Genomic DNA, 23945 nt, shown 5'->3' with positions numbered 1-23945 from the left:
TGGCGGGCCTGATCTGGCCCCCGGGCCTTATGTTTGACACCCCTGCTCTAGTCTATGGGGCCATCTGATTAACACATGATCGAACACAATGATCTAACACAGACATGCCTTTGGTTTACAGTACATTCAACGGTGAAAATTTCAGAAATTAAATTTCAGAAATTTTGTGTTGTGCAAACTTGAAACTACAGTTCAGGCAGTGGTTAACCACTACCATCGTAGAGATTGCAAGAAATTGTGTGCAACAGGCACACAAAAGCCTGCATTACAAATGGCCAAACCAAGTCAGCAAACTTTATTGGCAAATCAAGAGCAGGGATGCTCCAACTGAAATGTCAAGTGACACTAAATTAATATTCAGACCAAGTGAATTAATCAGATTTAAGACATTGTACAGTTATCTAAAATCTAAATGATGAGCAAAATCTCATCGCTTTAATAAGGCAGAGTTAGCCTAGTTTGCTTCAGCTATTCATCACTCTTATGTGGCCTTAATCTAGTAACATGTAACATGATACATTTAAAACAAATATCAACAAATACTTTCTGCTCCTCAAACTGACCGACCCTAACTTAGAGATAATATTAATCAGATCAATAAATCAGTAGCTAGTATGATCAGAAATCCCATAGTAGTGTCTAGAAGTGTCTGCTGGCTTTGGTATGCTGCACATGACTATATAAAATGTGTTACACTTCAGATATACCTGCTAAAGAATGTCCAGAAAACATAGAAAGATACGTATTAGATTCTTTTTGGACGTACTGACTTAATACTGACAAATTTCACTGCAGATAAATGCAATGACCATATAACTGTTGCCAACATTTTGCTGCTTTGCGGGCAGGTTGCATCAAATCCAAACTGTTTGGCTGAGTATGTACCCTGTTTGCAAGCACCCCGCTGCTGAATAAAAGAAAACAAACAAACAAAAAAACACTACACAGCAGAAATAGCTCACTGCTGGCCTAAGCCATTTCTTCACCTTGCAATACTGTTGCAGGACTATACAATGTAATGGTATTAAGTATGAGTTTGTTAACAGTATCAATTGATCGTTCAAACTAGCCTCCCCCCAAATAAATCACGAAATAAATAAACACACAAATAAATAAGAGAATAAATATAGGCATTAATGAGTAATGTTTGCAGAAGCTTTCCCTTTCAGGACCTCCAGTGATGAGTGACCCCCACCCTCCCTCACAGTGCTACTGCTGCCATGTGTGGGAGGAGGGGGAAAGGCAAATGCCAAATGCCTCACCACACTTGTAGCCAACTGACTTTTATGGTTAAATTAGATCCCGCTCGAGGCTTTCCTCATGCTCTCCAACAAACTCAGATCAGATTAGCTCAGTTTTTTTTTTGTACAGAATCTCAAATAGCGTAAGCAGAAATCTAATTTAGAAATTTGGGGTCTAAAGTCACCCAAAAGAAATGGAAAATGACAGGCAGCACTTTACACCATTTTGAAGGTAGTACATTGTTTTTTATTAGGTCCAGAAATGTGTCTTAAAGGTGTATGATCATGTGTAGATGATGTACACCTGTTACTCCCAGCCAAGTCTCCCAGCTACTGTATGTGCGATGTACTTATACACTACTCACAAAAAGTTAGGTACATCTGGCTTTCGAGTGAATTAATAGTGAATTAATGCTTCAGTACAGAAAGTACTAAAACACTGAACTGTTGGACATGCGCATTCAAAAATTTAGAGAAGGTCACATTAAGTTCACCTGTAAAGGTTATAGTGGATTTTAGGTTCATCCTGAAATTTCACCCGAAAGCCAAATATCCCTGACTTTTTGTGAGTAGTGTATGTGGTTACATTTTAAACAAAAACTCTGGTACTGGCTGGTGAGAAGGTGTCAACCGAGTCAGTCAATATTGACAACTATTTGAGAAGTATTGTGCGATAACCCTGAGTATTAAAGACAAAGAAATGTTCCAATACAGAGCTAGCCAACACAGTGTGATCCTGAGCAGCTGACCCTCACTGCTAGGCAATCAAATAATAAAGATGCTCGTCAGAAGATCTTCATAATCTTACTGTGGTGCCTGGGATACTCACCAGTGTACAGAACACACATTGGCACTGTGTGATGGTGGTCATCTGTTCCAGGGGGAACTCTCCCAGGCAGAGCTTACAGGACACCAAGGGGTCCAGGGCCAGATCCCAGGTGGGCCGGTATCGGGCTGTGGTCATTTTCCCAGGTGAGGAGCTAAAGATGAGAGAAATACAAGTGTAAATCCCTGGGCTTACAGCTTTCACATGGCTGTGTCAACTGACTGAAATTCAACGCTGGAGAATGTGATTAAGACGGCACAAAACACAAGGAGCAAAAAAAAGTTCTTCTTCACTAAAGTTAAGAGTCCATACAATGTTATGAAGGCAATCCTAAAACAACCCGGTATACTTATGCACAAAATTGCAAGCCACAAAAAAAAATTCCCACTTCAAGCCTTCAATTTCTTCCATTACTGTTTGGACTGAATTGATAAAACAAAAATAAACAAACAAACCAACAAAAACAAACACACAGCACCAAGACCACTTTTGATTCAAGTCAAGTCGCTGGGTTGATGAAGGCCCAATGAAGGCTACACATTCAGATATTCACCTTCCCCCCAGAATCCCCTCAGTCTCTCACAGCCTCCCAGCAGGACACAGAGCAGCTTATGTCTGAAGTGTTTACAGGAAGTGCTCCTGTGTAGGCAAGTCAACAGTGTCTTAACTCTCAGCTAGCTGCTAGGCAACAGGAGGGGTGGAGGAGAGGTTGAACCAACAGTGTTTGTGGAGAGAAAGCACATGAAAACACAGACTGAGGTGTGGAGAGGACTTTCACATGGTACGCAACCTCCTGTCTCTCACACTCCTGTGACATGTCAGAGCCTGTGCTCCTGCCAACCACACTCACTAGCACACACACCTACAGTCATAAAAGCTAAAATTCCCACCTAGTGTTGCAATGCAGCAAAGAAAAGTACACAGCCAACAGTAACATTATTTCCCCTAGGACTCCCTCTAAAAAACTATTTGGACCCACTGTCACCAGTCTGAAAAGAACTGTGAAGCTTCTCTATCCAAGTCCTGGAGAGGCTCTGATGAGGCTGCCTATGGGATCCCAGCCAATGCAGTCTGCAGCTCCATCACCCCATTCAGCTCCTGTGTGACTAGTGTGGAGACTTGGCCACAAGCAGTAACACCTGCTGACTCAAGTGGGCTCTGTTGCAACGAGCTTGAGGAGGACTATGGGCCTGCAAATTCCCAAGATCTTGTCAAAACAGTCTTCTCAGAACTCCAACTCACCAGGTTGGTTTGCATTAGTCACATTTGATTGAGGAGTCATACAATCTTTCCACTCAAAAAAGTGTTTTGCCAGTTTTTTCCATTCTAAGAGGTCATTAATTGTATGTCTCAACGTACCAGACCAATCTAAAAAAAATAAAAAATAAATAAATAATAACCAGACCAAAATAAAGTGGCACTGTGCCTGTTAATCTTTTACAGATTAATTGTTGACCACATCTTAGCATCATTACAACTTTGAATGACCTCTAGACTACATTCCAGGAGTGCACCTTTTAATCTCTTAATTCAATTACTTTACGTAACTCCAGACCACAGGTGAAAATCTATATAATAGGCATACTTCTCTGATAGTGCTAGCCTAATATTTGTTCATACCTCTCGTCGACTACCTATTTTACAACACAGTTCAATATAAAAAAAGAAGCATTTTGTGAGCTATAACCAGGGTTCCCACTCCAAATCAAATGTAAAATTCCATGACTTTTCCCTGACTTTCCCTAACAAAAAACCTTAATTTCCATGACTTACTATATAATGAATGGTACAACCGACCAATGATTTCAGATCAGCCGCGTAGCATTCAAGAATCTTTTACTTTTTAATAGCGGGAGGGACATGAATAAATGGGCATTGAATAAACAAAGGTGGGCTACTCAAGCAAACAGTAAAGCTAATAAACAGATATACACCAATTTTGCGTGGAAATATATTTGTATTAATATATTTTGGCAAGTAAGCTTTAAACTGCTGCAACAAAATTCCCTGATATTCCATGACTGCACTCCAAAAATGATCAAATTCCCTGACTTTTCATGTCTGGAATAGACTTTCCAAAAATTCCATGATATTCCAGAAATTCCTTGACCCGTGGGAACCCTGTATAGCCATCACCACAACTGGAAGATATTGTGGTATGCGACCCTACCACTAAGCAACTAGTCACTTGTATCTTTGAGGACTTTCTTTGAGCAAGTCAAACCACAAAATATATTTAAATACTACTTCAGCACAATATAAACCATGATAAGTTTAAAAGTGGAATTGTATTAATTCACATCAGGATGTAATATTATAATGTTATAGGATATAATGTTACTTTAATTATTATATTCATTCGTACATAAAGAAAACAAAAATGTCATTCTTTAGGAGGGATATTAACACTGAACCCATGTTAACTGTTCAATCAGAATTCCTGGAATTGTCTAGCCTGGGTTTTCCCATGCTGCCTTACGCGTGCGATTTTATTCACGCTGCTAAGCAGCCTGGATTCCATGGAGCGAATTTTCGCCTCAGTTAGGGGACCAATCACAGAACGGAGGGAGGGCAGCAAGACGATGACGACACACCGAAGCCGTTATGAGCTACGTACAGACGCATTTGATAGACATTCGTAGCGCCCAATAAACGGCTCTGGGTATTCGTAAACCACGTTTCAAATATGAGAAAATTAATGTCTAGTTCCCAGACCCCATCTCAATGAGATGAGGTCTGACGTTAGCCAGGCTAGGAATTTTCAAGCCAAAGCATCTCATTACATTGAGTCATTTTTTGCAGGAAAAACAAAAACATTGTGGAATGACATAAATGAGCATTGCCCTATATACATACAATTTGGCAAGCTTAGACTTCCTGTAACATTTTCTCTTCTTTCCTCTTAGAAAACAAAGTGTATAGTGAGGCACCATGGCAACATGCCATTCACACAGTGCTGTAGCTATAGTGATAAACAACTGACATCATGGAGCGCTGATGCTGTTTTTCTTTTTGCTTTATCTGAACAATAAACTTCTCTTCAACCAGGAATGTAATTTTGTGTAACAACTCACAACCCTTAACCTGAAAAACATTTAAATGAAATTATGAGTTAACGGTCAAGTCTCAAAGAATCAAAATGTACCAACCTGGGCTACCAAATAGTCCTCATTGCTGGTGACGGATAAAGCGACAGGTCAAGGAAGCCACCAGCTTTCATGTTATCCTAGTCACACAGCTTTCAGTGTAATTACATAATGCCCTATCAAAGGGATTACGTAACCTTCATTTTATAATCTACCTAGGCTGTTATCTGCTCAATTTGAATGCACACCTACAACCAACAATTTCTTGAATTTCCCCTGGGGATCAATAAAGTATCTATCTATCTATCTATCTATCTATCTATCTATCTATCTATCTATCTATCTATCTATCTAACAAGGGCACAGATTACCCCGACATGTTATTTTTCTATACATTTTTCCAACTGAGAGCGAGGCTATCAAAGCACTCTAGGGGATGTGTTTACCCCTTACATATTTAACATCTAACATTCATATGCTTAACATAATCAGCACAGCACATGTAAATATGCCAATGAATGCAGAAACCATCATCTTCTCCTTTTAAAACCTACCCCTTAGGAGGGAAACATTGTGCATTTACAAGGAAAAGGTGTCATGAGGAGGTCAGTGGCTGAGGATTCATGCTGTGAAGATAAAGTGCTGTGCAGCATGGGACTCAGAGACGACTGCTCTGGCTCATAAGAAAACTAACAAGCCACCATCCTTATTTCTAAACCAATGTACTGGGTGGAATGGCAAATAAGGTTGCAATGAAGCATTGATGATCAGTAGGATTCAAAATTCATGAAAAACAGCTTCAGATCTAATAAAAGAGGTGCCTAGTTTTCCCCGTAGGCTTTTATTGCATTTCTGTCAACAAACACAAACAAGCCCAAGTTTACAAGACAAGAAATCAGTAGCTATAATGTTAGCCTACACAGTCTCAATGCATTGTTATCAGGCAAAGCCTGAAGTCGAAAGAAAGTAGATCTGCGATAAATATTACAGTTCACACTTGAGTTACTGAATGTCTACAGAGGATGGCTCATTCATTTGCACAACTTTTGATTTCTAGAATACCAAATCATTTCGGCAAATACTACCACGGTACCCATCATTCATCTTGTGGGATGTTGGGCTCTGGGGGTAAAATACCACATTTTATTGAATCAATAATTACAATTACTCTGTGTAAATGTAGAAGTGCTGCCCTACAGAGCTGTGTGCTTTTTAAACATGTAATGATCTGAAAAGAGAGAAATGAACTTGACAGCTTATGTCATCTTTATAGTAATCACTTCTTGGACACTAACTTCATGGATTTCTCAGGTTCAACCACAAACGGCCATGTCAAACAGTCAATGTGCGTACATGACACAGATGACTGTTTAGTCCATGGTGTACAGTTGCCTAGTTGCTGGTTGAATGATTTCTAAGAAATGTTACTATACCTTACTGTTTTAAGCATGTCGTCTGAGTTTTTTTAGTTGTCATGTAGCGCTTAATTTTAACCTGGTGTGGGACAAGTGTGACCTGATGTTGTATCAATTTGCTGAAGGACACGGTGACTGACGGGGAAGGAAATCGTCGTAAAAAATGTAAGCATACTAACAACCATTTTAGTCACCTGGACATTTTAGTCATCTGGATGCCTGCATATGTTGTTTCCAACTGGACATTCATAAATAGAATCCTGACCACATTCTTCCAACCTCTCACTGAAGCAAAGACAATGGATGCTGCCAAAGACTGCATCTCCAAGCAAATCCCTGTGATGTGACAAAAGAACAAGACCCCCAGTGACCTGCAAAACAGACTCGGTTATTTCATGGGGTGTGCTGACAAGTGACCTTTTCAAATTTGATACAGCTCAGCATTTCAGTTGAGAGAGTGCCCTCAGCAAACATAAGGTAGCTGGGGACCTAGGCTATTCTAATCCAGAGTTTGAGGTTTCCCGGTCACATGTGTTTGACCATGCTGTAAGCTCTGATGGTGGTATACCCTCACACAGATGTCGCCTTTGCTCCCCCACCCCATGGCATGGCCTGCCCTCCCTCTCCCAGGTGTCAGTTCTGTTCTTTATCCGGCTTGCTCTTTCCAAAGGTCACTCCTGGTCTCCTGCCAGAAGGCTATAGACTCGCCACAACTTACTAGTGCCACAGAAACTTGGAGTGCAGAATGACCTAATGGAGCCATCCAGATTCTGAGCAGACCCCTGCTTGTTGCACTCTTAAGAATGGCACTCAAAGAGTGCAGGCTTCCATTAAGGGCAATAGTCCACTCATGTTCTAAAATAAAATCTCGAAATGTTTTTTGTATGTTGACATTAGTTCATTGGTCAGATTTAACCAGCTGAAATGTCCATGCACAATGATCTCTTGATGTGAACAACACACAGCATGGTGTAATTTAACAGACCAACGCGGTAGCCTTGCTGGGCGTCTAGAGAGCTCTGGAAACACAGATCAGTCTGAAGTCATGAGTGAGATCTGAGTGCAGGAGATTGCATATCAGCAGCTGGCTGGACTTTTGATTGCAACTAGAACTCTCATGGTAGTTTGCTACCAGCCTAGAGTTCCTGAGCAGTCATACACGAAGTAGCTAGCATGGCAGGAGCAGCGTGACTCGCCTCCGTACCTGTAACCTAGCAACTCCATACCTACGTAAGGGTACCATACATGGATCCTTTAATTGTTCTGTAAATACCTCCATCAACATCCATTAGCCTCACTGCACAGTCAACACAACAAAACGCAGGTGCTATGTAAACGGTTCTGGCTGCCACAGAAACTACAAACAATTGCTTCTATTGATAAAGATGATTTCACAGATGACACATAATTTGATGGGTTTGTGCATGGCATACACTTCCATTAAACTGTTATGCAGTTGCTGAGCAACCCTTCCACAACATGGCATGATGATATAACAGGGAGTGCCACTGAGGATAATTCTTTAATAAAGTCACAGTGGGGTACTTAAGGCAGCAAAGATGTGGGGTAGTGGTAGTGTAGTGGTTAAGGAGTTGGGCTAGTGTGCAGTAGCCTGAAGTTCAATTCCCGGCTTCCACTTTTGTGGCCTTGAGCAAGGCACTTAACACCAAGTTGCTCCCGAGACAATGTAATTAATATAGTTGACACTATGGATAACGGTGTCTGCTTAATGAATTTATGGGATGGCACTTCTTTTTTTCCCCCCAATGTGGAATATGAAGGCAATTTCGAATGTCAATATTTGTGGGGCAAATGCGCTTACAAAAACTCTTCGCCTCCCCCCTCCAGCCAGCTGACCCATATCCAGGAGGGCGTCCCAAAGGGCGTGCAAGGTCCTTAGGTTCTGGCAGTTGTCTCCCAGCTCTCAGGATCCCAGACTTGTTGGCCGGCCGTCAGTCAGCCTGCCACAATCACCTTTTGTCCTCCAGCGCCATGGGCATTTTGCCTGGGAATGCATGAGGAGTCACAAAGTTCCCCGCAATCCAGATTTGCACAACGCTCTGAAATACCGTGTCTGTCTCTGTACTATCCGTGGGTGGAGTATGGATCGTCTCTAGCCAGTTTAACCTCCATGGCTATAGGTGCTGGTGAAAGAGGCTACCTAAAGAACCAACCCTACATTATCTACCCTTTCCTCCATGCCTTTTTGGAAATAATCTGGGATGTTGCCAAACCTACCAGCCCTGAGCCCTGTCTGCATCACACTCCACAGAGATGTTTGCTGACTCCTCTGGATCTTGTGTGTGTAGGAGGTAATGTCGGGGAGGGGCAAGCAGACTCCTGCCTCTGGCTGTATTTGTATTGCTTAACCAAAGATGATTCACTAAAATGTATCATTAGCTAAATTAGCATTGGTTTAGCCTGTAGAAAAACTGAGACTTTTGTGAATCATATGAATCAAAATTAAGTTTGTGTTGGCACCTCGAGCTAACACAAAGAAAAACACACAGGGCATTTTCCCCACCACAACAGTGCTGTCACATGATGCCATTTAACCACACCAGTCAACACATTGCATAAACAATACTGTGAGAAACACTTGTAGCAATTTGCTTATAAAAGGACATAGCACAGAATGCCAAGCAACAAGTTCTTCAACCATTCCCAAGGAAAGTCTTCAGTCTTCACCCACATTTCAGATCACTCTATATATTGACATTTACATTAAGCTTGGTTCCTTTACCTTCATTTCCTCTACAGAAGATTAACACTACAGGTAGTAAATTAAAAGCACGCATCTCATCACAAAAAACATGACATTTAAAGAGACGCTCCCCTCCCATAAAGCCTTGTGGCTCACCACGTGCATCTGAAAGAATTAAGAGGACATGACAGACAGTCTACAAGTGATTATTCCAATTGACATGTGCAATGAGCAGCATCTCATGGTTGTGCGGTGTCTTATCTGTGGTTGCTCATGATTCTACAGCAGAACATGACTCAACCTATGTAATAGTGTCAATACTAATTGCGGAGAATTCTTTGACATGAAGTCAAAGTAGCCTAAAATCCTTCTCACTGCACATGACGGACAGATGAGATCCAAAAGATTTCAGCTTCCTGTTTTTGTGTCTTCCTCTTAAATTTGAGAAATAGGCTGGTTCACATAAAGCTGCAGAATGAGGTAGTTGATCAATGTAGTTACATAGAATTTTCCTAATGATAGTCTGATATTGGCCCTTATCTAAGTTTCTGAAAGCAGCTTCAGGCAAACATGGCCGAACATTCCACATGGAACACTAAAACTCTGTGGACCATTCTACTTCCTCCAGCAAGTTAAATGGTATTTCGCTGACAGAATCATATATAATGCACACTCAAGGGCAGGACCTGGAATATCCTACATAAAACTATAAAAAAACAGTGAAATAAATTTTGTTGATGTCAGATCTGTTGAAACAAGCCTTGATTGCTACTCCCTCTTTAATTTGGCCTGAGAAACTGAAACTAATCTGAAGCCCAGCCTTACCTCTTAACCCAGATCAAGCAGCCTGAGTGCCAGATCAGCACATCCTCCTCCAAGGGTGGCATAGTGGGTCATTTTGCTGAGGTAACTGCCCATAATAATGGCAGCTCCCAAAAAATGACCCTTAAAAAATCTCCATGGTTTGTCTGTTCAGACTTCCAAATGTCCACTGGTTTGACTTGTTTCAGACCGTACAGATTATATAATCTCCTCCATTCAAAGGGTTCAGTTCACAAGTGTGGCATGCTCCTGTGCTTTCAGAGACACCAAGCTCACCCTGGCTTGTCAGGGAGACTGTGCATCATTAGCTCCCCATCTCTCTCCATCTCTTTACCCATCGTCCAGTGTTGCTCTCAATTTTCTGACACAGGGTACGACTTCTTGACGGTCACTTTTTAGACCCCCTCCACCCTTGACTTCCTCTACTTCACAACCCTCGTCTCATACTCCTCTCCGCTTGCGCGTCGTGCCTAACAACACCCTTAACTTAGCCGTTCTAAAATCAGTGTAACCTGCAGCCTCTCGGGGCTTATTGCTTAAATATACAATCAAGTTTGACCTCTCTTTCACTCTCAAGCCATTTTTCCTTCAACACTGCCCCTCACCCCATCTCTCTCTAGACTCCGGTGCTTTAGTCATCATGACCGTATTAGAAAATTGTTCCTTCAAAGTCAAGTACAAACAGTGTGGATAGGCCTGATTTTCCACAGTATTTTCAGTGTTTCTTTTTTTTTTCAACTGAGTGACTCTGCAGTAAATTGGATTTGTATGCCTTAATGAATTAGATTCACAGTATCAATGCCTGCTTCATGGGTATTCTGCAGAGTTATTGTGGGGCTAATGCTTGATATCTGTTGCATGCCATCTTCTTGTGGATCATTGATTAGGATTGTGATGGTGTTACATCACTGCATGAGTTACTGTTTAGACGCACCAGAAGGCTGTTGCCAAAATAACGATAACCCAAACAAAAGGTTATGCAGTGTTTAGACAACTAAAACTACAAGGATAAATGTTCAATGGCATTTCCAGTCTCAAACATTGCTACTCTTTGATCGACACCTAAATCAATCTTAAAGAAAAATTTGCCTGAGTTTTTCACAAAGACTTCAGTTTCTTATGGTCATCAAGTACTGTCGGTACGATTCTTTAAAATCATGCCCCCAGAGTGTAGCACTGTATCTGCATGGCTGCTCTAGCTATTTGCTGCAGCAACTCAAGCTAGATAGCACCCATTTTGTGCAGGGTTTTTGCCCCCCGTACCAGCCATACTGTGCTGTACAGTACCGTACCGGTGACCTCAAGAAACAGAGACCTATGTGGAGTTTTCCTTTAACTGTCGTCTTCATATCTGACATGAAGGCTTGAACTGATTTAAAAGCCAGCAAACAATAATATGACCTGTGCTCGAGTTAAAATGAGAGATTTTGATGTTCACCAAATACGCTTATCAACTTGCTGACCAAGCAGCAGCTAAAAGTCCTGTAGAGGGGAGCTACAGTTGGGTCTAAATTGCTGCAAATTTCTCATTTAAACACCAACGACTGGCTAGGGGACCAAACTGGCCTAAAGAGCCCTCTTCGGTATCTGACTCATCTCCATCTAAATGAACCCTGACAGCCATCCACTGGTTGCTCATTTGTGAGTCAGGAGAGAGAGAGAGAGAGATGAGCACGGGTGTACAATCTGACCAGAGGATGGTGTAGCCTAAGCACAGATCAAGAAAATCTTATGACTGAACAGGAACTGGAGCTGAAGAGGCTGAAGAGGAACTGGAGGGATGAAGAGTGCAGAATGTTTTTGTATTTCTGCTTGCCTGGCTATTTCTAAAGCCAGTGCAAGTGGTTACTTGAACAATAATACTGCAACCATATTTTAAGTAGAGAGAGCATATGGCTCCCTGTGCTACTAGTCATGACATCTTGCCCGAGACTAACAGTATGGTTTAGAATAGAGCTGACATTCAGTTGCAGCCTTGGCTACAGCTCATTATTAAAGGTCATAAAATGCCATGGAGACATAAGCACAATAACTGACAAAATAAATGACACTGGACTTGATATCACCCATCACTGAATCAGCACAATTTGTATTTCCAAGGAGTCTTTGGAGAAGTTTCAATATTTAAATAGCGTTTCTATAAAGCCATTCAATGCCAGACACAAAACAGACTCCATTTGCAGTCTCATTTTTTATTTTCTTTAAAAATGTTATCCATAGGCAAGCACATGGTAGTTCTACTCCACACCATTTCAGCTGACTTAAATAATAATTGAAAAAAGAGTCAGTCTCTGAGGGTTATGCATGAGGGGAATAGAAACAAAACAAAAAAAATAAAAAAAATAAAAACATAAAATGCTTTGCCCCTTCACCTGTGTTTGATGCTTAAATAGCCGTTTGTTAAAGCCTGCTCTGCTAAGAGCACTCTCATTCAAAGGCTGGGACACGTAGTGCATTGAAACGGCATTAAACAGGAAGGTGGAGACTCCATGCTGAACCCTTCATAGTGCTGCAAGTGCATTTCGGATGAGCCAGAGTAATGAGCTTATCTAAACCACAATGTTTTCATCTCCTTCTCGGCCCAAATTGCATAAGTACACATCCCCACTGTGTTTATCTCTGCTCATTTGTTGTTATCCCCTGATAAGCGCCTTCCTCTTGATCATAATACTTTTATGTGCAATGGAATGAACAGTTTAAATGAAGGTCATTAGGCTGCCACCAGGTAAACACACGGCCATCATACATGCCTTGAGCACAGCCTAATTCTTATGGAAAAGAAATTACAACTATATATTTTAGTAATTAAAAAAATACTTCCCTCTACTTTTCTTATGCCAATAGAGAACAAAATGTGGAAAACACGTCTAAATATTGTGTGGCTGTGTTCTCATCAATTCAAGCAGATATTGTCTAATTGTTTACCTCGATACAGTCCATTAAACAAAGTGCTCTACTGAGCAATAAACATTTCAGGAATCATTAAACATTTAGGTTAAGTATTATCCACACTTGCACTCTTCAAACTTCACATTGGTTTTAACTGTGCAAATGTCACAGACACAAGTTACTTCACGATTACAAGCCTGATAAAGACCTCATGAGAGGGTGCTCCAGGCTATAGGATAGAAGCTTGCGACACAATTCATCGCAACTTAAAGTCAAATTGCAATGGCTGAGGGGACTGATGAAAACTGGTGGGCTAATATTGCCCGTCTTGGACAGAATAACATGCAAGGTGCAGGTTCATACTATCCAACAGGAATGCTCCATAGCCTAATGTTAGGATAAAGTAAAGCATAGGCTAGATAAAGTCATAGCCTAGATTAAAGTCATTTGCAAATCACATTTAAAAGACAGATCAATTAAATATCAGCCAACTTACAATTGCATCATGTTTGACAACTGACTTGGACAAATAGCTTGCATGATGTTCTTGTCAAACAACAATGTGGCAAATAAGACATTTGAGCTGCTGCCTAAATAGGTAAGGACATCTACAGTGTCCATTTTCGTCCTGCTTATGTTAATTTAAATTATTCTGAAGACATTTTCACTATATGCAACAACAAATTATAAAATTATGACGGCTTACAGACTCAATACAGCCTAAATGGTCATGGCCCACAGTTTTGTTTAGACAAGATAGTTTGAGTTTGACCAGTTGATTAACTTACTTTGAAATTCTTTAGCCTAAATGTTGAAACTGCTGTTCATGGGTTTCATGAGCAGGTCCCTTTACACAGGTGTATTAATCAAACACCATGCAGTCTGCATTCATAATCAAGGTGCATGATTGTATACACCTGTGGAAAGGGACCTGATGAAACCCATGAATACAACGACTCATAGCCATCTCTTTTTCTAGATATACAACTTTCCCGTAGCCTTTCTGCATTTGAAGAGCTAGGCCTACCACCTTCCATCACTAAAAACCTAGATGAGACCAATAGGCAGGTATGCATCTCAACCTAACTCGAAGACTGTGGATTCCAGTTGCTCCTATGCCTATTCAGACAATAGCTGTGGCTGTGTACAAAGCTACCAGAGCACCCCCTGTTCCCCCGGAGTAAAGCAACGTTCATGTCAACAAAATTATTCACTTCGCAATGATGGCTACAAATGTTCCATAACTTAGCCTATTGCTTGAGTTGAGTGGGCGTGGTGCACGCCAGATCATGGCCAAATCCGTGCCATTATTAGGTCCGACAACCCACCTGCAATTTGTCTTAATGATAGCATTAAATCGGCTAACGTTAGAGGTAAGGTTAAAGATGTGCTATGCTCCCCAGCACAAAGAACACCTCACAAAAGATCAAAGATAGAACGTTAGCGTACATTAGACCAATCTCAGGTGTGGTTAATTACGTTAACGTTACTGGCAAGGGTGAAATAAAGCAACAACTTACCTTGCCTCGAGTGATCTCGGACGCCCCAGTTAATACAGTTAGCTGCTAACTTGAAATTTTAACTTCCTTGGTGCGCTGACTAGCTGTCTTCTTCCTGGATTGGAGACCTGGTTGAGGTAAACAGCTTCTTTGCCAGCCAGCAGTCGCTAGCTAGCTCAGTAAGCTAGCTAACGTTGTCTATTTAAGTGGCATTATGGCAGGTTTTACATGAGCTGCAGTGCAAACGGTGGCTACTTCCTTGCACCATGGATGAATTCAGTTCTGAGACAAAATCGGACATTTGAGTCTCACCTAAAGAGAACAGACAACAGTGTGAGCTGGAGGCGTTAAACAAGTTCAGGCAGCCTGGGCTTAAGTAGCAGCTAACGTTAAGTGAACAGCAAAAAAAAAACAGAAGCAGTGAGTAGGCTAACTTAACAGCTATCGTGAGCTAGTTGGCTACCTAACGTCACCTTTCCGTCTACCTTGTACTTTAGAGATGCGTTTGTTATTAACCACTAGCCTGCTGACTGCCTAGCTTCCAAATCAGAAGGCTAACAAAAACACATGCACTGTTTTGAAAGACATTTCAAACGCTAGGTTTTAGTCTGTGAGAAAGGCGTCGCTCGCCAAACTGTTACTTGTGTAAATGTGAAATCGGAGAATCTGATGCATTTACCTAACCCTTGAAATCCTGCACACGGGAGAATCAGCTGTTAGGTGCGACGCACTGGAAAGACGCCATTTGTGTGAGATTGCTGTTGCAGGAGACTGAGTGCATTTTTCAGAGGCTAGAAAATCGCTAATAAAATTACCGACTACGCCACTTGGTGGCCAAGAGGTGTATTTTTTATATATATATATTTATTTATTTAGGTTGTCAAAATGTTCACACACACCATAACAATATATCAATATATTTACTTATTTATTTTCCAGTGTGCATAATGCACAGAATTATTTATGCACTTTAATAACACTGTATGCATAACAATGCCAAAACAATATAATTAGGCTATCTGATAAATTAAAAGTAAATAAAACACAAATTACAGAGATGTATTTACAAAAATATTTAGGCTATGCACTTTAATAACACTGTATGCATAGAAACGCCAAACCAATATAATTGGGCTATCTGATAAATTAAAAGTGAATAAAACACAAATTACATAGAGATGTATTTACAAAAATAAAAATGTGTACAAAAATAGAATTATCATTTTGAATATGACAAGCTTAACAAAACCACAGTAACATAAACCTAGGCAACACAAAGCAAGTCTAGTTTTCTTGGTAACACAGAGTCACCACTCGAGATTCATATCAGCTTTACTCCACATATATTTCCCTCCCCTCTTTAGGAACATCTTCTCATCAAATCCACTGAACTGGATAGCCTCTTCAACTCCTATATCCAGAATAGACTTAGAAGGGTCTTTCCGCCCTTCTCGGCAATCTAGGAACCGCATCTGTAACAAGGAAATTAAGTAATGGAAATGTCAACATCTCAATGTTTATATCAGTTCAAGGACAAAATTGTTCTGCCCAAAGGGAACGGGGTTTCTATTTCTTTGTCTCCAGGCCAGCAAGTGACATTCATTATTTGGCACCTTATCTGAGAAAACTGGTGTATCACAGTTTGCCACCTATCATGGATGACCCACTGGCACATAGGCTTTCACTCTGTCATCCTCTCATCTCTGCAAATGAGACTGCTAAGACCATCACAAATATTAACAGCCAGTTGACTCTGTACTTTTCCATTTAGTAGTAGGCTAATTTGTCATCTTTCTATGTTCTACTCTGGGTGTGCTTCTGAGCTTCTTTGGTTCCTATTTTCATGTTTTTTTTTTATTTGACTATGTTGCCTTTTCATTGCTGATCCGTATTTCAAACACAGTACCCTTCTCATGTGGTCTTTTCTACTTGTAAGTGGCTGGAAATTAACTAAAATTAATATGACCTGATCCAAATAATTTTATTCCTGCAGATGTGTCTCACCTCAGGTCTTTATGCAAGACCATTGCTGGTCAAGGGAAAGAGTACTTTAAATACAAATATTATATTGTGCATGTGTTTCTTACAGCACACTCTTCTGAGTTCCAGGCTTATTGCCAACCACAACCTCAGTAATAGAGCTGGCACTGGCTGTATACAGCTGGCTCATTTGAAAATGGAAACCTGGAGGGCAGCAGGTGTTCTGACAGTACCCTCCTGAGAGAGTGGTGTCTCGACCCTCTACAACAAGGTTGTCCAGTGGGTATGGGAATATACATACAGTACAGAACATACAGTACAGAAGTAGTAGCCTACATCTCTTTGCATTCAGAACAAGAAATAGACTATTTACACTGCTCTACAGTAAGATTTTTAAAATAATAAAATGTTTATTCTACATTTATTATATATATAAAGTATATTTTCCAAATGTACTCTTCGTTATATATATTTGTAATTATACAATTTATTTACTGCTTATTGCACCAGTGTAGAAATGTCTGACCCTTTGGACACCCAGTGAAGAATGCTTGGCATACATTCATATGAATGCTATTCCCTCAGACCTTTTTCACTCTGAAGTACTCAATGATAATGTCAACCTGAAATGCAGGTCCTGAATGGCACCAAATATCAATCAGAATAAATATTTACTGAACAGATCAATATATCATATAACCTGACATGGCTGTATGCATAGCCTATCAATATGCACACTCAGCAGTTGGATTGACTTACATATTCATCCAGAATCAGGTAGGAATCTCGCATCTAAAAAAAGAAAAAATGGATTTAGGGGGGCAAAGCTATGTACTGTAGAGTATTTTGAGCAGGCTTGTACAACCGTAAGCTCTCTTTTCCTCACTGACTGCTGCATATTCATTTTGTAGAATGGTATAGCTTGCACTTTCTTGAACTATGGTATGTAACTATGTGTCTTGTATACATTTAATCAATCCAAAAGAATTAACTTAAAATATATGGTCTATATCACCCCAGCACAATGTACATACCTTTTCGTTGGATTCTGGAACCAGGCATTTGATGCTGCTGTGACGGTTAAGGAAGTCCTGAAATTGTTGTTCACTGATAACAAATCGTTCTGCTTCTCGAAGGCTGTTTTCTCCCGCATTTTCCCCGTCAATCAACAAGCACTGAAACACCTAGAGAGAAAACAAGAATTACCTATTAGGTAGGCCTACATGGGTGTTTATTGGGCATTAAAAGTGGTTCTAGAAAGTACATATAAATATGCAAATGGTATGTTTTCCAGGTGACGTATGAGACTGCAGTCTAAAGAGAGGACTTGATGCATATTCATGTATATTTGTATAAAAGGGAAAATGAAAACATCTTTACCTTCCAACGCACAGGGTTGAGCTGGGTGATGTTTTCAGTCATATCCTCATCAATGTTAAAAGTGTTGATGACGGAGTTGAGCTTGAAAGCCACCTTATAGTCTTGACACCACTCCCGTATTTTGAACAGGTTGTCAATGTGGCTTTTCTGGCCCTGGGCGCGGCCAATGACTTGGTTTGTGTCCTCATCAAAGCTGTCACAGGAGATGGCAAGAATGTCCAGGTACTTTCCTTAAACAGACAATTATTTTGATCACATTCCTGCGACAAATCAGAGGGGCTTGCATGTATGCAACCACCATGAAATTGATGAAAGGTTACAACTATTTGAGAAGAATAAACCTAAAGCGAATTAGACACCAAGTGACACTTTTATGCATAGATTTGTCATGTGCTGCCCCCTGCAGGTATGTGCAGAAAGCACCTTACCATATTTATTGAACCATCTTTCCTTGATCATGCTGCCATTGCTCACAATGCTGACACTGGGAAGTTGAAGCTCCTCTTTGCAGTACCGCACCATCTCACCCAAAAAATCGCCCCTCTCATGCAAGAAAGGCTCTCCGCCAGAAAAGTTTATTTTCTCCATCCCTGAGGGAAAATATAACGTATTGATTAAGCGATAGCAGCCTATTTGCGCATTACGCTACTTTATTCAGCACCTCAGACACATTTGCTCTAAAAATCTAGGTAATATTTTTCTAAATGAAAATATGACTGACAAAACATCTCACCTGCTTCCTTTAGAAGATGCAATCCCCTCTTTGCCTCTTCAATTGGCAGGACAAAAGATGTTTTCGCTGTATGAAAGCAAAACCCGCACTTGTAATTGCATTTCCTTGTGAAGTGATAATTGACACTTGTTGGCGTGGTGACATCTTTCGCTGTCCTTTCAGCATGATTTCTTTCATTTTTCACACTCTCAATTACGCCTGTTCTAGACGGCACTTGCTTGTCCACCCAGAAACACACTTTCTTCAAAATACTGCCAAAGATGCCATGGACGCTGCTGATGCAAAGTTTTAAAAGCATCTTTACAAACGCGAGATGAGTTATTAGCAACATGATGAACTTGAAGAGCTTGAAAATCTATGTGCATTCAAGTCTGGAAGATGCTGAACTGCAGGCTCGAACATCCTTTTATACATAGCAGCATGGTTTCTGTTTACAAACTATGAAATCGAAACACATTTCTGAGTGACAGGTCAACTGATTTACACGTAAGCCTACTGCTGAGTCATTTATCTGATTGTCCATTATCTCTGATGTATCAGAGGTTCTAAACCTGTTAGGGCACAACACGGCTTGATTATGAGTTATGGCACACATTATGGGGTATTATTATATATATAGACCAACAGTATTACCAGGGGTGTTTATTCTCGTGCACATATTTTTTTCTTTTCTATTGTGACACATTTGGGGCTACATAGCTGCCTGTATATTTACAAGGACATTAACCCAATTAGTCTATACATGCTGAGTTAGCAGCCTTGCTTAAGTTTCGTTTTCGAGTCCCGTGCAGTGTCTGGCCTAGGGTACTGCGAGTTTCGATTACAGTTTGGCATCATAAAATACGATATGCATTCTGCAGGAGCCAATATACTTCCCACGCATGTCAAATTGGACAATGGAGTTTTTGGACTTGGGTGACAGCCCTGTCTATTTCGCCTTGCATAGCAGATAGCATACCCGAAGGAAGGAATTACAACTACGCAGACATGGGAATGTCTATTCATGTCACTTAGCGCTAGTTAACACCAAACCCAACTAAATTAACACCAAAATCAAAACACAATTTTAAAGGTAAAGACCGACAAGCTGATTTACAGTAGGCCCTATAGCCTGCTGAGTCATGACGTCCGCTTGTCTTTCACTGAAGTACCCGATAGATGCATAGCCTACAATTAGTCCCAAGACACCTCTTACAGTGCGTGGAATTGGACTGAAAAAGTAGATTCAAAATGAATATCATTAGGCTACAAAAATATTACTATTGTTGGTGTAGCTAGTATTATGTTACAAAATGTATTGTTGGTGCAGCCTAGCTACTATTATGCTGCCCGTAGGCTATTTAAATAAGGACATGAACCCAATTTGTCCAGAAGTGCGAGTGAGCCCAAGTAGCCTAGATAGCCTACTTTCGCTTTACCCCTAGCTCTTCCTTTACTTAGGTTTCGTTTTAGAGTATAGTCCAATATCATTCCTACTGAACGTTTCGATTACAGTTTGGCATCATAAAACACGGTCTGCAGGAGCCAACTTCCAACACAATGGCTAAACGCACGATGTCCCACATTGGACAGTGGTGTTCCCGAATTTTTGGAGTCGAGTGTGATAAGACGCTTCCTGTCTATTTCGCCTTGCGCATGGATAGGCAGATGGACCCGAAAGGAAATGAACTAAAAGAACTATTCGGAGATAGGAAGGTCTACTCATTTCACGTCCACTGCAAAGACAGAGTTCAGAGATCGAAATTGTATGAGCATCTCCAAAACAAACTGTCATTTATTCCCTCAACCGATTGCACTATTATGGAAATGTCATCATTCTTGCCCAGTGTACAGCAATCGGTCATCAAAGGATTTCTTTTAAAACTCAACAATGATAACCCCATCACAGAAAAGGTGGTTGAAGAACTTCTACAAGTGGACAAACTGTTTATCTGTTCTTATGTTCAAGAAAGAGATGAGATCTGGCAGCAACAATTGTCTCAGACTGAAGGCTCAGAAATGTCTACAAGGTACTGCGTCATGTCAACAGGAGCACCGGTGCTTCATCCCTCAGTTCTAAATATAATGAACAACGACGTTTTCTACAGCTTCGAAGACGCGTATAACGTTTTGGTGGAGGTGAGATGATTGATTTCCATTGTGTTATGGCTTAATTTTACCAGCTATCTAAACAAAACCAGGTAGCTCTTAGAGGTTTGCCAATTAAACGTAACAAGGTTTGTCACTAAACATAGCCTACTTGGGCTACCCCTCTGTGGATTTTAGAGAGTGTGATGTAAACAGAGAAATGTCTCGCCCTAGTGGACGGAACAGGAGTAACACGAGAGACAGTTAGGCTGGTCCTTTCCATTTTTTCATTGGCTGGCAGAGGGGTGATTAAGGCTTTCTGAAAAGAAACCCATGAATGACTTATATCATTACCTGGAACGCTAAATGGCTATTCAACTAAAATAAGTCGTACTGAATCATTTGACCTTTGGAGTCGTACTGAATCATTTGACTTGCTCTGTGTGCAGTGTAGGGACATCATTCCTGAGTCAAAGGCAGTTCTGGATCTAGTGGATCAGCGAATGCATCCCAGTGAGAGTGGGAAGTTCCCAGTAATTGTCATTGAAGGACTTGATGCCACAGGTACATGGCCACTACTGCTAATTCTCCATTCAATAGAACTAGTCTGTTTCTTTAGCTTAAAATTTAAATTATTGCATTGTCCGCTTCATATAAGGAGTAATTTTAGCTAGAAGTGAGTCATCAAACAATTTGTTTTTCTTTTTAACACTTAATGAGTTTCTTCAGTGTTTGGAGCACAGATATTTTTTTGTTCTCGGTTTGTTCAGGTAAAACAACGCTGACAGAGTCTTTGAAGAAGACCGTGAATGCTGCGCTGCTCAAGTCCCCTCCCCAGAGCCTGGCTCCACTGAGACCGCGCTTTGACTGCGAGCCCCCCCTTATCCGCAGAGCCTTCTATGCCCTGGGGAACTACATTACTGCTGGGCAGATAGCCAGAGAGTCATCAAAGACTCCTGTCATTGTAGACAGGTAAGAAAATGTGTATATTTATGAGCAGTATAATGCAGTTATAAGGACTGACAGGAACAAGGAATAGCGTATGTTGCATTGAATCAACAATTAGATTCGAATGACATTGCCAGCTAGGCTGTCAAGGTCACAGGTGAACAAACATTGGTTCCTTTATCAGTGCGCAAATTATTCTTTAAATGAGGAGAGCTTATGTGATTATTAGATAACAGAGCTCCTGAGCAGTGGTGTCTATGTGCCAGCCACATAGTGATGCAGCCAGTATTGATTCACCTCTGGGGCCTCCTGTCGCTTGCCATATTGTCTACTCTCAGGTACTGGCACAGTACGGCGGCGTATGCCATCGCTACAGCTGTGGGCGGAGGCGTGGGAAACCTGCCAGCCAGCGGGTCGGAGGTGTACCGCTGGCCCGAGGACCTGCTGCGGCCCAGCCTGGTCCTGCTGCTGACCGTCAACCCCGAGGAGAGGCAGCGGCGGCTGCGGGGCAGGGGCCTGGACCAGACCCGTGAGGAGTCCGAGCTGGAGGTTAACCACCTGTTCCGCAAGAAGTAGGTTGAACCTGCACAGAACATACAGCAACCACAGAGGCAGCTACTCATGTCTGTATACACACACACACACACACACACACACACACACACACACATTCATAACAGACACATAGACACACATGCATACAGCACAACACTGCACAACACAAACCCCATTCCAGCCACTCATAAGGGAGTCCCTTTAGCACAAGTAATTATCAATTACATTCTCAGGAGGAGGCATGGAATGGGTGAAAGAACACATGATTAGTTGCCTTGTCTGTGTGGCCCCATTAAACTGGTCAGAGTTAAGTGCTGCCTGTGTGCTAGGTCACTTTAGAGCTTAATTTAGGTCTCTTCCATTGGATGCTGGTGAACTATCTGGTGAATCTAGCAGTGATCTGGAAGCACACACTGGCCTGCTTAACACCTGGCCCTGGGCCAGTGCAGATGTTTAAAAAACAAAATTATGACCCAATATCATAGCCTGGGAAATATGCGAGGCAAACATCCAGGTTGTTTGTACATGTTTTTCTGTCACTATCTGGAAGTGATTTGAGAAAGATTTACTGTCAACAGCTAACTCTTTTACTAGCCCTGTTCCCAGCGCAGGGAAATGAACTAAATATGCCACGTTTGTAATTATGGCACAGTTGTTGGTAACACATGCCACTCTTTCTTTTGCCGGCAGAGTGGAGGAAGCGTACAAGAGGATTGAGGACCCAGCCTGCGTCATCGTGGATGCCAGTCCCACTCCAGACAAAGTGCTCCAGCAAGTGTTGCTTTTAATGAAGAACAAATGCCACTTGTAAACAAGCTCGTTCGCTCCCTCTTCTCCACCTCTCTCACTTCTCACTGCCTCATCCAAGGAGGAGCCTGTTCCACTCAGCTCCACTAGGTGCCAGTGTAGTGTTGTGGAAACGCCCTTGGATTCCAGCAGACGCCCCAGCTCTGAGAGGGGGCCAGAGCCGGAGCGCGCCCATCAGGACCAAGTATCGGGACGTGTCACAACATGTTCGGCTCTTCCACAGCAGCACTGATGAGATCGAGGGAAGGAGGGGGGGGGGGGGGGGGGGGGGTTATTATGGACGCTGGTATTTTCTGTCAGCAGCGATCCACAGTGTGACCCTCTGACTGTTCACAGGGATGCAGCGTTCAACGGTGCCTTATTCCTAAACCACAGGAAACTAAAGGGCTCAAGCTCTGTGTTCATCAATCACTTATATTACATTTAAGCAGAGGAGCCTGCAGAGGTTAGCACTGTACTCTTTCTTCCAGGCACTGAGGACAAGAACTCAGCCTAAGAGCTATGGTAGCCATTTGGCGATTTCGAGCCAGCGCTGGGCACGTAATTATTTAGGCCATAGCAGTCTGTCTGGCCAGTGTTTTGATGATTGATACATTTTATAGAGTTATGTTTGAAACACATTACTGTTTTCCTTCCATAAGTTCCAGCACTTGTTAAATAGTAGATGATGTGAATGATTTTTTAAACCATTGCTTACAAAAATAAACATGCCAATGGTAAGACCTTTTTATCATTTCTCCACTTCTTATTTTTAGAGTTCACAAACACGATCATCACTGTATAATGGTGCAATAATAATAATAACACACTTGTGCACTTTCAAAAATACACCCTACTGGACTCCAGCTAATTCACATATTCACCCTCATCCGTTCCAGCCCAACACACACAAACACTTACACACACACACACGCATGCACAGTCTCACAGCAGACCTCATGATTGTGTAACGCATAACTCATTTATATGGTGGCTACTGTGGTATTGCTGGTG

General features: G+C 41.4%; 3 protein-coding genes across 6 annotated transcripts in view; 1 reads left to right on the top strand and 2 right to left on the bottom strand.

Moving 5' to 3' along the window:
- rnf144aa (ring finger protein 144aa) overlaps nt 1-15287 on the bottom strand; it is a 29918-nt gene extending 14631 nt beyond the window's left edge. Inside the window, exons 1-4 of one of the 4 annotated variants that reach the window (XM_042071664.1) lie at nt 15162-15287; nt 14504-14794; nt 6763-6939; nt 2071-2221 (exon numbers count right to left, since the gene is read on the bottom strand). In XM_042071664.1, coding sequence (XP_041927598.1) covers nt 2071-2221; nt 6763-6890 — 279 coding nt within the window. In that variant the 5' untranslated portion in view covers nt 6891-6939; nt 14504-14794; nt 15162-15287. Of the gene's footprint in view, nt 1-2070; nt 2222-2522; nt 2547-2620; nt 2874-6762; nt 6940-14503; nt 14795-15161 lie in introns of those variants that run through there. The other 3 variants (XM_042071665.1, XM_042071666.1, XM_042071667.1) reach the window with 3 other exon arrangements.
- Nucleotides 15288-15391: 104 nt separating this feature from the next.
- rsad2 (radical S-adenosyl methionine domain containing 2) lies at nt 15392-19020 on the bottom strand. The gene is made up of 6 exons (XM_042071662.1): nt 18576-19020; nt 18271-18432; nt 17843-18072; nt 17497-17646; nt 17222-17254; nt 15392-15954 (listed from the first exon to the last, which is right to left on the bottom strand). Exons 1-6 carry the CDS (start codon nt 18904-18906, stop codon nt 15790-15792), a joined length of 1071 nt encoding a protein of 356 aa, XP_041927596.1. The 5' UTR covers nt 18907-19020; the 3' UTR covers nt 15392-15789.
- An 823-nt stretch (nt 19021-19843) lies between these two features.
- Nucleotides 19844-23674, top strand: cmpk2 (cytidine monophosphate (UMP-CMP) kinase 2, mitochondrial). The gene is made up of 5 exons (XM_042071661.1): nt 19844-20693; nt 21092-21206; nt 21413-21614; nt 21929-22162; nt 22836-23674. Exons 1-5 carry the CDS (start codon nt 20115-20117, stop codon nt 22954-22956), a joined length of 1251 nt encoding a protein of 416 aa, XP_041927595.1. The 5' UTR covers nt 19844-20114; the 3' UTR covers nt 22957-23674.
- Nucleotides 23675-23945: the final 271 nt, after the last annotated feature.

This window comes from Alosa sapidissima, chromosome 19, assembly GCF_018492685.1.
Source record: "Alosa sapidissima isolate fAloSap1 chromosome 19, fAloSap1.pri, whole genome shotgun sequence".
NCBI lineage: Eukaryota > Metazoa > Chordata > Actinopteri > Clupeiformes > Clupeidae > Alosa > Alosa sapidissima.
Note: the sequence above shows the minus strand (reverse complement) of the source record. Positions and strands in the feature narration are given on the sequence as shown.